The sequence below is a fragment of the Poecilia formosa genome, unplaced genomic scaffold, assembly GCF_000485575.1.
Source record: "Poecilia formosa unplaced genomic scaffold, Poecilia_formosa-5.1.2 Scaffold105, whole genome shotgun sequence".
Classification (NCBI taxonomy): domain Eukaryota; kingdom Metazoa; phylum Chordata; class Actinopteri; order Cyprinodontiformes; family Poeciliidae; genus Poecilia; species Poecilia formosa.
Window position 1 is genome coordinate 620,065 of NW_006800044.1, and position 14,195 is coordinate 634,259.

At 43.8% G+C, this 14,195-nt stretch overlaps 1 protein-coding gene across 3 annotated transcripts in view; it reads right to left on the bottom strand.

The window, feature by feature from the left end:
- Positions 1-392: 392 nt before the first annotated feature.
- kmt2bb (lysine (K)-specific methyltransferase 2Bb) overlaps positions 393-14,195 on the bottom strand; it is a 32,407-nt gene continuing 18,604 nt past the window's right edge. For 2 of the 3 annotated variants that reach the window (XM_007559517.2, XM_016675029.1), the window contains exons 20-37: positions 12,248-12,358; positions 12,041-12,117; positions 11,677-11,891; positions 11,492-11,595; positions 11,255-11,392; positions 10,909-11,067; positions 10,700-10,817; positions 10,516-10,594; positions 9,565-9,725; positions 9,124-9,291; positions 6,068-9,035; positions 4,316-4,416; positions 4,032-4,169; positions 3,373-3,625; positions 3,049-3,156; positions 1,849-1,932; positions 936-1,065; positions 566-841 (exon numbers count right to left, since the gene is read on the bottom strand). In XM_007559517.2, the coding sequence (XP_007559579.1) occupies positions 566-841; positions 936-1,065; positions 1,849-1,932; positions 3,049-3,156; positions 3,373-3,625; positions 4,032-4,169; positions 4,316-4,416; positions 6,068-9,035; positions 9,124-9,291; positions 9,565-9,725; positions 10,516-10,594; positions 10,700-10,817; positions 10,909-11,067; positions 11,255-11,392; positions 11,492-11,595; positions 11,677-11,891; positions 12,041-12,117; positions 12,248-12,358 (5,388 nt within the window). Of the gene's footprint in view, positions 842-935; positions 1,066-1,848; positions 1,933-3,048; positions 3,157-3,372; positions 3,626-4,031; positions 4,170-4,315; positions 4,417-6,067; positions 9,036-9,123; positions 9,292-9,564; positions 9,726-10,515; positions 10,595-10,699; positions 10,818-10,908; positions 11,068-11,254; positions 11,393-11,491; positions 11,596-11,676; positions 11,892-12,040; positions 12,118-12,247; positions 12,359-14,195 lie in introns of all 3 variants that reach the window. The other variant, XM_016675028.1, reaches the window with a different exon arrangement.

Genomic DNA, 14,195 nt, shown 5'->3' on the forward strand with positions numbered 1-14,195 from the left:
CTGCACAGATGGGGATATAACGCACCCACCACCAAAAAAAAAAAAAAAAAAAAAACTGAATGGAGCAATGGTGAACATGCGAGTACGACTGGATGATGAATCCCAAAACTCATCAGGAACCAAAATGTAGCCATTGACAGATTTTCAGCAATGCTTCAAACACATAAGGCTTGGTGAGTGTTGGCATCCTCCATTTAAAATGGAGAAACTCGCCGTCTTTGTTTCTGCTTCTAACGTCGAGCTATAAATATCAAAAAACGCTTCCTTGCCAACTGCTGCAGCAGTCGAACATGTGGAGGTTCCTCACCCAAATAAAATAATCCAAAGAACAAAAGAAAGCATACTGTGGAAAAGTGAGTCAGGAGACGTCCCAAAAGTTGGATTTTCCTTACTTTCCAAGACACATTAAATCCCGGAATTTATTCCTGACCAGCCACGTGTATCCGGTCAGTGTCATAGTGGTTTATCCTCGTTCCAGGCTGTGCAGACCGCTGCTCGCCACCTTAATTTTAAGGCCTACTTAGTGACCAAAGATCCTCAACTCTCTCGACATCCCGCCGAGTCGTCAGTTGAGGAAGCGCCGGCATCGCCGGGCCCCGCAGTTGCAGTTGAGCTTGTTGCTGGCGTCCTCGATGGGGAACTTGTAGTCGTAGGTGAGTTCCTCGCCCCGGTAGATTTTTCGGAGTGCGAAGATGACGATGTGCTTCCGACCTTCCACGTTGATTACGCGCGAGTAGCAGTTGGGTTCGCAGGAGTGGTTGATGAACCTGGCCGCATTGCCGTGCATGGTCGCGTCCACCACGTCGAAGTCGTCGATGCGGAACATGTAGCAGCCGATGCCCTGGATGGGGAGAACACGGCACACGGCGCTGTAGACGGCCCGTCACCTGATCAGCCTGAAGCCGAAGCTGGTCAAAAAAGGAGAGTCGCCCTACCTTGCCGTCGTAGTACTTCTCTCTTTTGTCGGTGAGCACCGAGCGGATGACGATGCCGGCGTACTCGATGACCATCTCCCCAGCTTCGATGTTCCTTTTGCAGAACAGACCGCGCCCGTGAATCGCAGACCTGCATTGACAAGGGGGAATACGTCAGAGAAAAAAAAAAAAAAAAAAACGTGTTTGGGATTCTGCAAGGAAAAGTTTACATTTCCTTGTAGATCCCATGTAGATTCCTCCAAATCAAGATGCTTTTTTACTTTGTGAAGGAAGGGAGGATTACAATGACCTGGCTAACAACACGTATTATTAGATGACAAATCAGATACATTTCACAATCAGGACACGTATATACTTGAGGATGAACCCAGCCCTATTCCTCCTCCTTGCACAAAAAGAAAATGCTGACAACTTAACTTTCCTTCTTGTGTTGACCCCTACAAAACCTACTACATTCAATCCAGACATTTAAATGAATTTAGTCATTAAAGATCACACTTATTTATCCATGTACATAACTTGTGATTTTGGATAAACTAACTCCCCAACATGTCCGTACTGGATGGACACATTTAGTGGCAGAGATGCTAACGCTCACAAAAAACACCACAGAAGCAGAGTCATGGCAGAGTTCACATAATGTCAAACTACTGAAACCATAAGCATGTCATCATCTTACTTCGATGGAAAAAGCTGACCCTTAAATATGAACACTTGAATAACCAGATGTCTGTTTTACCTGGAACAGGAAGACACCAGGTTTCATTAAAAACAAGACTAGCGGTGCAAATAAGCTACGTAAGCTTATTTGACTGACGTAGAGCGCCGCCGCTTTTCTTTGCTGATCACGGCTTCTTATTAGTAGAGCAACCGTGAGCAATAAAACCGCGTTGGTTTTGTAAAAGCAGCTGACCTGTAGACTCCAACCGCCTCCTTGGACGTCCTTTCCAGGTGTCTGAAACGCATGGCCATAGGCAGCTCCAAACTGGTAGCCCGTCTGAGAGAAGGAACAAAACAAAAAAAATAAAATAGACTCAGACATTTACAGCTCTGTGGTATTCATTTTAATAGATATCCATCAGTTAATCAGCCACAGATTAGAACTGGCTAATTTTATCTTGATAACTTCAGATTAGAGGTTTGATTTTTTTTTTTTTAAATCCGATTGATTAAATGGATGTTTCCAGTCAATATTTTAGAATGTTAGAATTCATAAAAACATTTGAGAGTTCGTTTCAGCTTATAGCTGCAAAAGAGAAAAAAAATTAAAAATCACCTCTGTAGTCAGACTGAAAGAAGAAAAAACAGGAAATCAATATCCTCGGTGATTTTTGGTTTTAAAAATACTGAGACGAAATATGGCGCTCTGTAGTGGTTCATACAACAAACACTTTGACGTTATTCTTTTGTTTATTGATGAGCCGTTTTGTAACCAGCAGAGCTCAGACTGCAAGTTAAGATTCAGTCCTGATTAGTAAAGGTAAAACACAGGTATGATATATCAGCCGACGTCGATCCTTTTTTTGCATATTGGTATCGATGAGTAAAACTGGGCCAACAGCAACAACCTATTTTTATTTCCTTCTTTTTTTCCCCCTTTGACTTTGTGCTTTTGGAGGGGCCGGTCATGCGATGGTGATTCAGCACAGGATGTGATGGGGTGTTTAACTGAACAGAGACGCAATGCCAGCGTTTTCGTTGTTAGGGTGTTAAAAGATTAGTATAATATAAATAGCATCTGCAAATATTGGCAATCAGTCATATCTGCAATTTTTATATCGTCGAATCCCTATAATTTAACTTCAAAACTAAAAAGACCCACATTGCATGGGCTAATGTAAAATAAACATCCTAGAACAAACTTGTTTTTAACTTCAACAATAAATGCATTGCATGGTATTAAAAAAAAAACAAAAAAAAAAACTTTGGTCACAATTCAAACGTGACCGATGTTTAAACCAGTTCCGCTGAGGGTCAATTGCTCATCAGTGTTCCAAGAACTGTGAGCACCAACACACCAGCCAGCTCTCCGTTTGACCGTAATGTCTGCTGGCTGAAAAGTTTCATTCTGAGTCTCAAAGACCTAACAGAATGTACAAATATAATACAAGACCTTGTGGACTTCAGTAGTACTTCATCTTCCTCATCATCATATGGGCCGATGTCGGGAAGCTGTCTGTGCTGAGAAGCCAGGAAGTTGAACATATCAAATGTAGACTTCCTGTAAAAGCACACACGGTAACAGTCTGAATAAATGCCGTCATGTCGAACTTGTTTTACTGAAACCACGCATGGATAAAAGCATCTCATCGCACATCTGCTTGGGAAAAAAAAATAGGTCAAACATCTGTTCTGTGCAAACAAGAGCAGAAACAGTCTGGCTTCCATATTTCAACATGTGGATGCAACAAGAAGCGGGTTAAAAGAGAAGCTATACCTGACGTAGAGCTCAGAGCGGGCGCAGCCAGTGGGATTGACGGGCAGGTCGTCTTCCTGGCTGAACTGTTTGAAGAAACGGAAAGTATGTCGCTGACAGCGGTGGGCGCCTTCAAGTTGCTCCAGCAAAAACACGATAGCGTCGTGGACCAGCCCCAGCATGCGGGCCCCTGTGATCTTCTGAAAAGTCAGGGGCCGGAGTCTTGCGATTGCTCGGGCTTCCTGCACACCATCAACCACTGCTTTCCAGGCCACTGGTGGGGAGCAATGAGGGGGAAAAAATGGCATCAAGACAAAAATCACACAATTCAAGGGAGTAGCATAAAACTAAGAAAGACTATGTAAGATAATGCTCGTGTTTTTGAGGGAAGAACTGTGTTGCTATGGGTCCATTTCTCTTCTAAAAGCCCCAGAAATGTTAGAGGAAATGCTGTTATAAATTCTTAGAAATGTCAAGAGGTTTTAATAAAACTGTGTTTGACACTGCCAAAAAGGCTGGGAATGCATACGCCCTGTTTCTCAGCAAGATAATGAGCCAAAGCATACAAAAAACAGAAATAAAAACATCAGCCTCTTTCATAGATCCTTCAAAACACCTGTGGTAAGCTAAAGAGAAGTAGATTAGAACTGTCAAAGGCCATTCCTGATGACTTTTCTTACCCTCTACGCTGTCTGCCTCCACACTAAAACCATCGTCGCTGGTAATCTCAAACCGCAGATGCGGCTGGTCTTTGTTCGTTGGACATCCCTCGTCGTCATCAGATGGCGTCGGTTCATCATCTGATGTGGAAGCAGAACCTGAAAGTCACATTTCACACAGCTCATTTGTCATTGCAGAAATCCGAGACCTAATGTGGCATTTTTGGAAAACATTCTGAAGGGCGCCGAAGTATCAGTTCCATAAACAAATACAAGAAGAGGCCTGACTTGTGTCTGTGGAATACCTGAGTATTTCTTCCAGTCGGCCAGGTTCATGTGACCCACTGCCTCCCTTGCTTGCTGTTTTCCTGGTTCACCCTGAGACAAGAAGCTCCTGGGCTCAGACCTGGGGAGGTAAAGGGGAATCTCTCTTCAAAAACATGCTTAATATATTTACAGCATCAACACAATATGGTTGCAGAAATCTAAAAGGTTCATCATTTGTTACTGAGAAATGCAAACCGCAAAACTCTTATTTTCATTTTACGTCTCTAGATGTATTTCCTACGTGCTTTAAAAACTGTGTTCATATGCATTGGAGGTGAAACTTACAATGGAAAACCGTCAAAAACTTTGCCCTTCAACCTCAGACATTCTGACCCAGAAATGAGCAAAAGGCAGAAAGAAAGTGGGGATTTTTCAGTGAGTCAGGTGATAAATTGCAGCAGTGGTTTCTACTGACTGGCTGGAAAATATAATCCTTGTAAATGTTTTTTTTTGTTCACGCCATACCAGAGAAGAACACAAGCTGCTGACTGCTTCCTGCTGCACAAGCAGCAAATGAAAATCAACCGCCAGCATTTAGCTGGAACATCTGAACAGTCTTCAGAATGTTCCAGCCACCAGCAATGCAGCTGAGCTTCTGCCTTATCGCATTCACCCATCAAAATTAACGAAGTCACAACTTCCTTCCCTTCCAGCCTTCGCAATAAGAGCCTTAAAAATACACCACCGCATCAAACATCTACATATCCTAGATACCGATTGGCGATAACTCTAACCCATCTCAAAATGTTGCTGAAAAATGAAAACACTATTTATTTGATCCATTTGCCTTTTTTCTGCAAATCAGTGTTAATTATTGAAATAGTTTGCTGCTTATAGAGTAAAATTTACATTTTACAGCAAGATATACATATAAGTGGAAAACTAGTGAAACTAAAAAGAGCTGCCTTTAATTTATTACCAGAGCTGAATATGCTGAAATCTTAACGCTGAATGACATTCAGAGTTGAAAAAACAAAAATAGCCTTTTAAAACAGGCTGAACACAAACCAAATGACGTCTAGTTTGTGTTCCGACGACCCGTCTGTCTTTCCATCCCTGTTTTTAGCTCTGATACCAGGCGTGTTATCAAAAAACAACTACAGAAAAAAATAAATAAGTGGAAAAAAAAAAAGGCAGCTGTGCCAAAGCAAAATGCTGAATGTGGTGCAACATTACAATTGATCTGGTCGCTGCGTTGATTTATCTTTTAGGGTTTAGCGTGTTTTTGTACTGTTGCTCTTCCGCCGTTGCATTCACGCTGTCTGAAACTTTTTCACATTTTCTCATGTTTCCAAATGTTAAGGAAAGGAATAATAATAGATGGTTATAATTTGACATATAATTCAAGTCCTAAATATTAAATGTTAAGTGTACTTAAATCAAGTTTGTCAAATTGAGCAAGCCTACCGTAATAAAATCTCTTGGCAAATGTTCTTTGGACAAAATGTTCTGTTATTTTATATTTGTTCTTTCTTTTTTTTAATAGCTAAAGTTAAACCCAAAATTAGTCGTACCTCTGGGCGGATTAATGCTTACAATTATTTCCAGTCAACCGAAACGTTTGCTCCCAATAGAAAACCATTGTTTCCCTTCTGAGCAACATTTAAGCCCTTTTTGTAATTACTGACTAGCTTTTTCATTACAAAAAAGAGAGAGAAAAAAAAAGAACAAAGAAAACAATTAAAACAAACTAGAATTTAAGGTTTCAGTGTCACTGAATAAAAACTCACACTGAGCTATCAGAATCACTCATATGCTCGTCCTTCAGCTCATCCACGTTCAGGACCCCCTTCACCGTCGGGGTTTTGATGCGGACCCCCGAGGCTCTGCTGGACGTGCTTGGAAAGGCCGGCTTCCTGGGCTCCTCCTCTTCACTGACGCTCTCAGGTGGTAAGAAGTCGACTTTACACTTCTTTGTGACGATGCGGTCCGAGAGCGAAGACACCCTCTTCATGCGAACGTGAGAGCGAGGGCGAGGCGCCGGAGGCAGGGGAGCTGGAGGCGGCGGGGCTGGTGGTGAGGGAGACCGTGGCGACACCGGAGGCTCGGGTTCAATTAGAAGGCCGGGAGGTAAAACCAGCGATGATGGGCTCATTGTCCGGAGCCCGCTCCACTTGGGGGTGTAGTTGCTCGCCATCGCTTGGTTGATGATGGCCTGAGCGCTCTCAGCAGGACTCGTCAGGACGTTTTCAGTGGACAAGGCAGGCTGTCCTGCAGCCTTGGAGGACTTGGATTTTCTGGATGTACCTGACTCTTTCTTCTTCTTTGGTTTTTTCAGCTCCGAGACCGTTTCGTCTTTTGGAGTTTTTGTTTTTTTTCTGGACTTTTTCGAATTTGCAGAGGCCACGGGGCCGTTGGTGTTGTGAGCGAGCAGCTGTGTGACGGTGGCCGGGTTCTGAGCTGCAGGTGTGGAGGGAGCAGGAACTGAGGTCACGCTGGCGGCGGCTGGCGGAGCCGTCATGCTCCCAGCTGCGGCCAGCGTGGCTGAAAGAGCGTTGCTCTGCAAAAGGCTGGCGATCTGGGTGACGCAGTTGAAGGACGGGGAGTGAGGGGTGGGCAGCTGGAAGGTGTTGCTCTCGGGGTTCTTTACGAAGATCTGCCCGAGGCGGTTGACCAGCAGCACATGAGGAGTGGGGTCGACGTTCGGACCGCCTACCTCCTTCACTGTGAGGATGGCGTGGCCCGGTAACGCCTGGGGCAACACCTGCTGGTGGGGTTCGATGGCTGGCCTTGGAGTGGAGAAGTTGATGGAGATGGTGTGACTGGGCGTGGCTTCCTTCTGCACGGAGGAGGAGCTGAAACCGTTTAGAACTACAGGAGCGGAGGTGGTCTGCAGCGGCGGCATGGCGGCTGAACTCTGCAGCCCGGGAAGAGTCGATACAGAACCAGAGGAAGAGACAGCGGTGACAGAACTGAACGGCTGTGTTTGAGTGGGAAACAGAGCTGCACAGGTTTCAGTTGGGGAGCCAGCACCTAACGCGACTGGTAGTGCTGGGTCATTCTGAGGGTCGCTTAGCTGCGTTTGGCTAATAGCTTCTACAGGAGTGAGGGTCGTTAGCTTAGCGGACAAAGGTTCGATGCACGGGAAGCTGGGGGATTCTTGAGGTACCGTCACGGGCTGAAGTGTGATGCTGGTCAGAGGAGGTTGACTGAAATCCTGTAAACAAGAATACACCTCAAGAGAATCTACGAGACACTGCGAGGGGTTTTGAACGTCGGTAGACAAAAACGGGGAGGGCTGGAGGAGGCCTAGCATGGGGCTCTGGTTATTCTCGGCTGAATCCAGCAGATTAGACGCAATGTGGTTCATCAAAACAGCAGAGCCCTCAGCTGAAGAAGCCAAGTTGGGACCTTCAGACTCAGAGTTCTGGACTTTAGAGGTTTCAGGCTCTTGGTTTTCAGTTTCTTGCAAAACCGGAAGTAGTTCGGTAAAACTTGAGCTGCCCTCGCATTTCTCAAGTACAAGAGGCGCCTCAGAGGCAAAACCTAAACTGGAACCGGACAACAACTCCTCTGAATATGACGTCTCAGGCACCTTAGTGAGCAAGTTCGGAAGAGACTCAACAACTGGAGAAGGAAGTACAGATTCCCGATCTACTGAGGGAGTGCTTGCGGTGTCACAGGATGGCGGTGGACATGGGGTGGGATTATCAGTCGTACTTTTTCTGGCAACTGAAGGTTCTGATGGCTTATTGTCAAATGACAGATTAGCTAATCTTGAGCTGTTTATGATTTTAGGAGGACTTTTACTGTTAGGGGTTTTTCCTTGTATCTGATTTTTCCCGGGTCCATCGACTTTCTGGGCATCATCAGTAGCTGCTACACTCGCATCACTCTCAGTACCATCATCTATCCCGTCCAGCTGAGCCAAGGGCCGGGTAGAAGAAGAAGAGGAAGGAGACTTGGATCGATCTTTGGACACCGGGCAGCTGACTACAGTTCGTGAGAAGTTTAAATAGTGCTCCATATCATCATCCGAAGAGGTGCTTCCCAGGTCTTCCTTTGCGGAGGCAGCAGAACGTGGAAGATTTGGAACGAGGGGTTTCCTCTTGTGTACTTCTTTGGTTCTCCCCCAAAACTGCTCCGAATCGTCACCTTCGACCACTATCTGCCCCCCGCAGTTCATAGCCACTCCTTCGTTCAGAAGCGTTTCTTCAATCTCCAGTTCTGTCCGCATCTCTTCACCCAGACTCATACTGGAATCTCGATGAAAGGAGCCGTAGGGGAACTGGTCGTCGTTCTTGTCTAAATCTCCGTGGGGCGAAGCGCCGTTGGTCGGAGAGACGTCCTCGGGCTCCGGCGAAGCTAAAAAGTTGTGCGGCACCTCGACCGAGTCTGAACCACTCAGATCAAACGACAGGCGGTTTCTGGGTAACTGCTGCGTGGAGGCTGTGCTGTCCTGCCAGTGAGACTGAGGGAAGAACGAAGTGGAGCGGACCGAGGGAGTGTTTCTTCCTCCGACTGAGCGGGATGAGTTCATCAGGTTGTCTGAAACACCGAGCGGAAACAACGGGGAGGTGGGGTGGGCAGATTTCCCAGCACGGAGGGTAATGGGTCCGGTTAATGAAGCCACGGGAGGGGGGGACATGTGACTCCTTAGGGACGGGGTCTGTGAGTGTGGGCTGTGACGGCGAGCTCTTCGTGTCTCTTCCAGATCACTAATGGTCAGGATGTGGTGAGGTTTTGTCTGGATTACACCTAAACAGAAAAAAAAGAGCATCAGACCATTTATTCTACTGAGTAGTTTACAAACATTTACATGTGATCTTTAAAAAAACGAACAGACCTGGGCTTGGCAGAGGACGGGACAATCCTCCAGCTGGCCTCCGATGAAGGGGATGATTGGGAACTTTTGGCTTTGTACCCTGGTCAGACTTTGTGGGAAGACCTGGAACAAGAGACTCCTCTGCAGGGGGGTGGGCTTCTGTTTCCTCAACCTCCTGGGCTGCACACTCTGAAGATTCATAAACATTTGAGACCATATAAGCGTCTACTACCCTGCTATTAATTTGCACAATTTTCCACATTTCTTAGAACAACTGCATATTTTTTTCCTACATTACACATTTGACGTTATTGTACAGTTTTGTTTTTTTTGCCACTGCTATCTTTAAACGTATCTGCATGCTTCCGTTTTCCAGCTGAATTTCCCCATTGAGGGTCTGAAGAATAAATTAAGTTTCTATTCTGCTTTGGAAAAAACTTTTTTCATCGCTATATCACACACCAGGTAGCTGACTTGGGCTGTGAGCAATAGTGTGGTTGTCTCCTTGGTCAGGCATTTCTTCAACCGGCTTCTCTGGTACGACAGGCCGGACCTCCCGAATTTTACACGTGTATCTGCACCGTCGTAGAGGGTTCAACGTACTCCAGTACCACCGGGAGCACCTGAAAAATGAACACATGTTCTAAAGTTATTGCACCATTTCAACAAAATTAATTCATAAATTAGGTACGTATGCAAGGATGATGAAAAGAACGGAAATGCAGCAGATAGGGAAGCTCTTTTTTTAAGCTGGAAGAGAAGGAGGGAGACTCACAGTTGGAGACTGAAGCATTTGTTTTTGAAAATGATAGAGGGGCTGGGGCATACAGACAGAAATAGAAGTTATGTATGCCCAGTGTTTTGGTGTCTTGTGACATGTTGGTGGATTTCTCCTTTGTGAAAAAAAGTAACTTTTTTCCAACTCAAATTTTATGGTTTTACGTGATTGAAGACTCAACGTGCAATAACAGTGAAACAAATACGCACGGTTCAGACTGTGCTGAAAGAAAAATTATACCACATAAGGCAACATTAATGTTTTTTATAAATACAAAAGGTAAAATTATACAAAAAAATAAAAATATATAAATATATACTGGACACCATAGTCCTGTCATGAAATTTTCAGAGACTGAATTTTAGATTTTCGTTAGCAGTTATGTCAAACTGAAAATCATGAGCAATAAAAGCTTTAAATATATCATTATGTTTGTGTAATGAATCGACATAAAACAAGTTTCAGTGAATTACATAAATGAAATCAAATGTTTACATCATGTTTTGATTTCTTGAATTGCACCTCTGCACGCTTTTATTTGATTTATTCGTCCATTTATTTTAATTTACATATTTTTTGCAGCAAATTTGCTTTTCAGATACACTTAAAATCTCAAAAGGCAAAATGCAACTTACTGAAAACTGACAGGAAACAGTTTGCCTTTGTTAGCAGACAGTTCAGACAGCATACCCAACGTGTCAATCTGCAGAGAACCTGCAAAGAAACGAGAGGAATATCGATTATTAGGCCAAAATTAGCACAACATAGCCAAATAACATAAGGAGAGCAACAAGATCAGATATAAATAGAACTATTTACCAATCATCACATTGATCAGTTCAGGTTCTAATCCAGTCAGGAACTTTCTACGAAGGCTGATCCCTTCAAAATCCACATAGACTCTACGGTTCACTTCGAACTCTTGACCAGTTATCATCTGAACAACAGAAGAAAGTTACTTTAGCGTCACAGGTCGAAATGGTTGCTGCACCCAAAATGAGACATTCGGAGAGAGGTCGAGAACGTACCCTGCCGGTGATGAGATGTCGATGTTTGTGGCAATAGACCTTTTTATCATCCTGGAACACACACTGCCGCGAGCGCGCACACATGAAATGGTAGTTGCTTTGACATGATGTCAGGCAGCAGCCCACTGTGGCACCGGTCTGATTACAGCGCTCACACCGCTGATGACAACAGGAAAGACCGGGAGGAGGATGAAAGCATAAAGTTGAGTCAAAAACTGCAAACAGTTAAAACTTGCCTTTCCTACAAATAAATATATCCGTAAGCTGGTCTGCATATTTATACACACTCAGATTTCCATTTATTTTGCTTCAGTACATTTAGAAATATACAAATTTGTTCACTGACCATCAATCGCCCCCTTGTCACAGCGCTGTGCACATGCAGCAGAGAGCCATTATCTTCTTCAAATACCTCAGCAGACCATAAACAGCAGTTGACATGGGCCCACTCATTCTGGCCCAGGTACAGCAGCCTGCCAGCTTCCTAGGGGTAAACAAACACAGAGCACTAAGTTACCCAGTAACACAGCGAGAGCAGCTATAAAAACAAAAAACAAACGATGCAAATTACTGAATTTCCTACATTGGGTTTGAGGTCTCCATATTTTTGGCACAGAGAGCACTGCCTTTCGTCGTCTTTCGACCACCCTGTGTCCAAGTCAGCTTTCGAAAGTCTACCTCTCTTCCCTACGAAAACCACAGGTATGACCACTTTGAGCCCCAAACTCTCGTAAAACCTCCACTGTGACCTCAGAATGAGAGACTTGCCTTTGAGTTTGGCTGCTCGGCTATTTTTGAAATGGTTTTGGCTCGCCAGGTCCCCTGACATGGGGGTAGCTGCGTCCTCCTCCTTTATGTCCAAGCTTTGCTGTCCATTGTCATCCTGAAGAAGGCTCAGCGGAGGCCTGGACTCCTTCCTCTCCTGCCACTGGGCATAAACGTGCTCTGTCGTTGGAGGGTGAACAGCCGTCGACAGCATCCCTCTGAACAGAGACCAAAAACATTTCAAATTCAACTTGCAGCTGTGGAAATACTGAAATGAACAGACAGTCTCCAATACATGAAGACTGAAGAAAATAAGTCTTGTTTTAAAGTGCCAATTTATGATGAGGAATATATGATCACCACTCACGCTGGCACGTCTTTGGTAGAAAGGTTCCACAACTTTGGGTCTTGGCTGTTGAACCAGTTAAACACCTCTTCAAGGAGCTAAAAAGAAAACATTTTAATTTTTTGCACAAAAGCACAACAATACGGGCCTTTTTGCTTCAAGTGCAAAACAAATCCCTCTCTGTGTACGGCTAGAGGAACCTGAAGTGAACTCTGCGACTTGCAGTACCTTCAGGTAGTAGGAGCGCGCCAGGGCTGTGGGTCTTTGCTCCTCTGGGAGATGGTCTTCTTGCTCCAGCCTTTTTCGTATCACCTGAACCACATCTTCGTGGAACATTTTCTATTCAAGACAACACCACCAGGATTCACTTAGCCACAGATGTTACCATTTAGAGTTTAAGGACACGCATGAAAATTCTTAACATTCAGAACATTTGAAAACAAAACAATAAGCGTAGGCTTGATTGACTGTCTCTTGCATAAATCACCAAATGGAGCAATTATTCAGATTGTGGCTTCAGACTCCAAAGGGCCATTTTACAGATCATTCGACGCATCAATCAATCTAAATCTGTTTTATTATAAAATATGTAATGTCACATCTGAACTGGATTGTCATGCATCAGAGTGAGTACATAAATAAAAAAAACAACAACTTATGAAGTGTTTTCCATGAGCTTAGCAGCTGAGACAGTCTGTATTAGGTTAGAGCAGAGGTTCCCAAAGTGTGGGGTGCCATTGCAGGAGAGGAGGGGGGGACGCGGAAAGCAGTCTGGATGAAAAATGGGAAAAAAATAAATAAAAATCATGAATGCTGTATGCGCTGAGTTTTTACCTTAGAATAGCCAACTCTCTGTTATTCCTCTGTCAACATGATACATTAGGGGCTTCCACACTTCCCATATCTGTGTCCTCTGTCACTTTTATCAGCAGTTAAAACTGTTTAATCCGTTGTTAACATGTCGTAACCTGTTTTTCCGAGCCGCTTTTAAACGCAACATGAGCGCTACGATGCTCACACTGGGTTTACACCTGTGCGGCAGTGAAGGAGGCCTTCACTGCCGCACAGTGAAGGTGCGGCAGTGACCTGCAGCACAGTTTTAAGTAGGTTTTAAGTATGAAATACCCCTGACAGGAAGAACCTTGTTCTTGCTCTTGTAGAAGAAACTTCTCTCTTCTTTCAGAGTTTGAACTCAACATTAAATTTAAATTAGACTAAAATGAAGTTATTATCTTTGGACCTAAAGAAGAACAATCTAAAGTCAGTCAACTACTTTATCTGTAGTTGCATTGATTGCTGCACTGTTTTCACACTATTACTTTACTTTGTAATGTAAATTATATTGATCTACCTTTTAATACAAATAAACTTGACTTGACTCGACTTAAACGTGTGTCACATTTGTTCCTGAAATCCAATCTACTTCCGCTGATATTAAACATCCTTCGTTACTATGGAACAATTTGGTGACCAAAGCGGGTTTGTGTTAGAATCATGGCAGCAAACCAGCAAAATGCAAAGAACTTTTCACAGGTTTTCTATCAAACTAACAGACTGAGTTGAGTAAAGCTGTTGGATGCAGGTAATGTTAGCTAAATGATGACTAGCTAGCTAATATCAATACAGCACCTTAAGCTTAACAAGTAGCTACTGATGATGTTGTCTATGTTCAACTACGTACAGTACATTCATTTTGCCCCCCCAAAAAGATAAAAAGATTCCCCCGCATCCCCCCCCCCCTAACACCCCTCGCAGCTCACATACGTCGTTCAACCAGACAGCTATTTGTAATCCATGGGGGTGAGGGGGCAGAAAAAGTTTGGGAACCACTAGGCTAGAGGGATGTGAGGATCTGTTGGGGGCTCTGTGTTTGAGCCCCCAACACAGAGATTATGATGCCATTTCTAATCCTATGATTATAAATCATATGATGATTTATAATCATCATATGATGATGATTGTAAATGATGATCATATGATGTTTACACAACAAACTTTTTTGTTTTACACAACCAGTTTTTATAATATGACTAAGTTAAATGCGCTTCTTCTTCTTCTTCTTCCTCTATGTTCAACTTGGGGGGGAAAAAAAAACCAAAACTACAGGTAAGATGTTGAAGGTATTGGTCATAGTAGTAGAATAGTCACCTGAAAAACTAATTACGAATAAAACAAA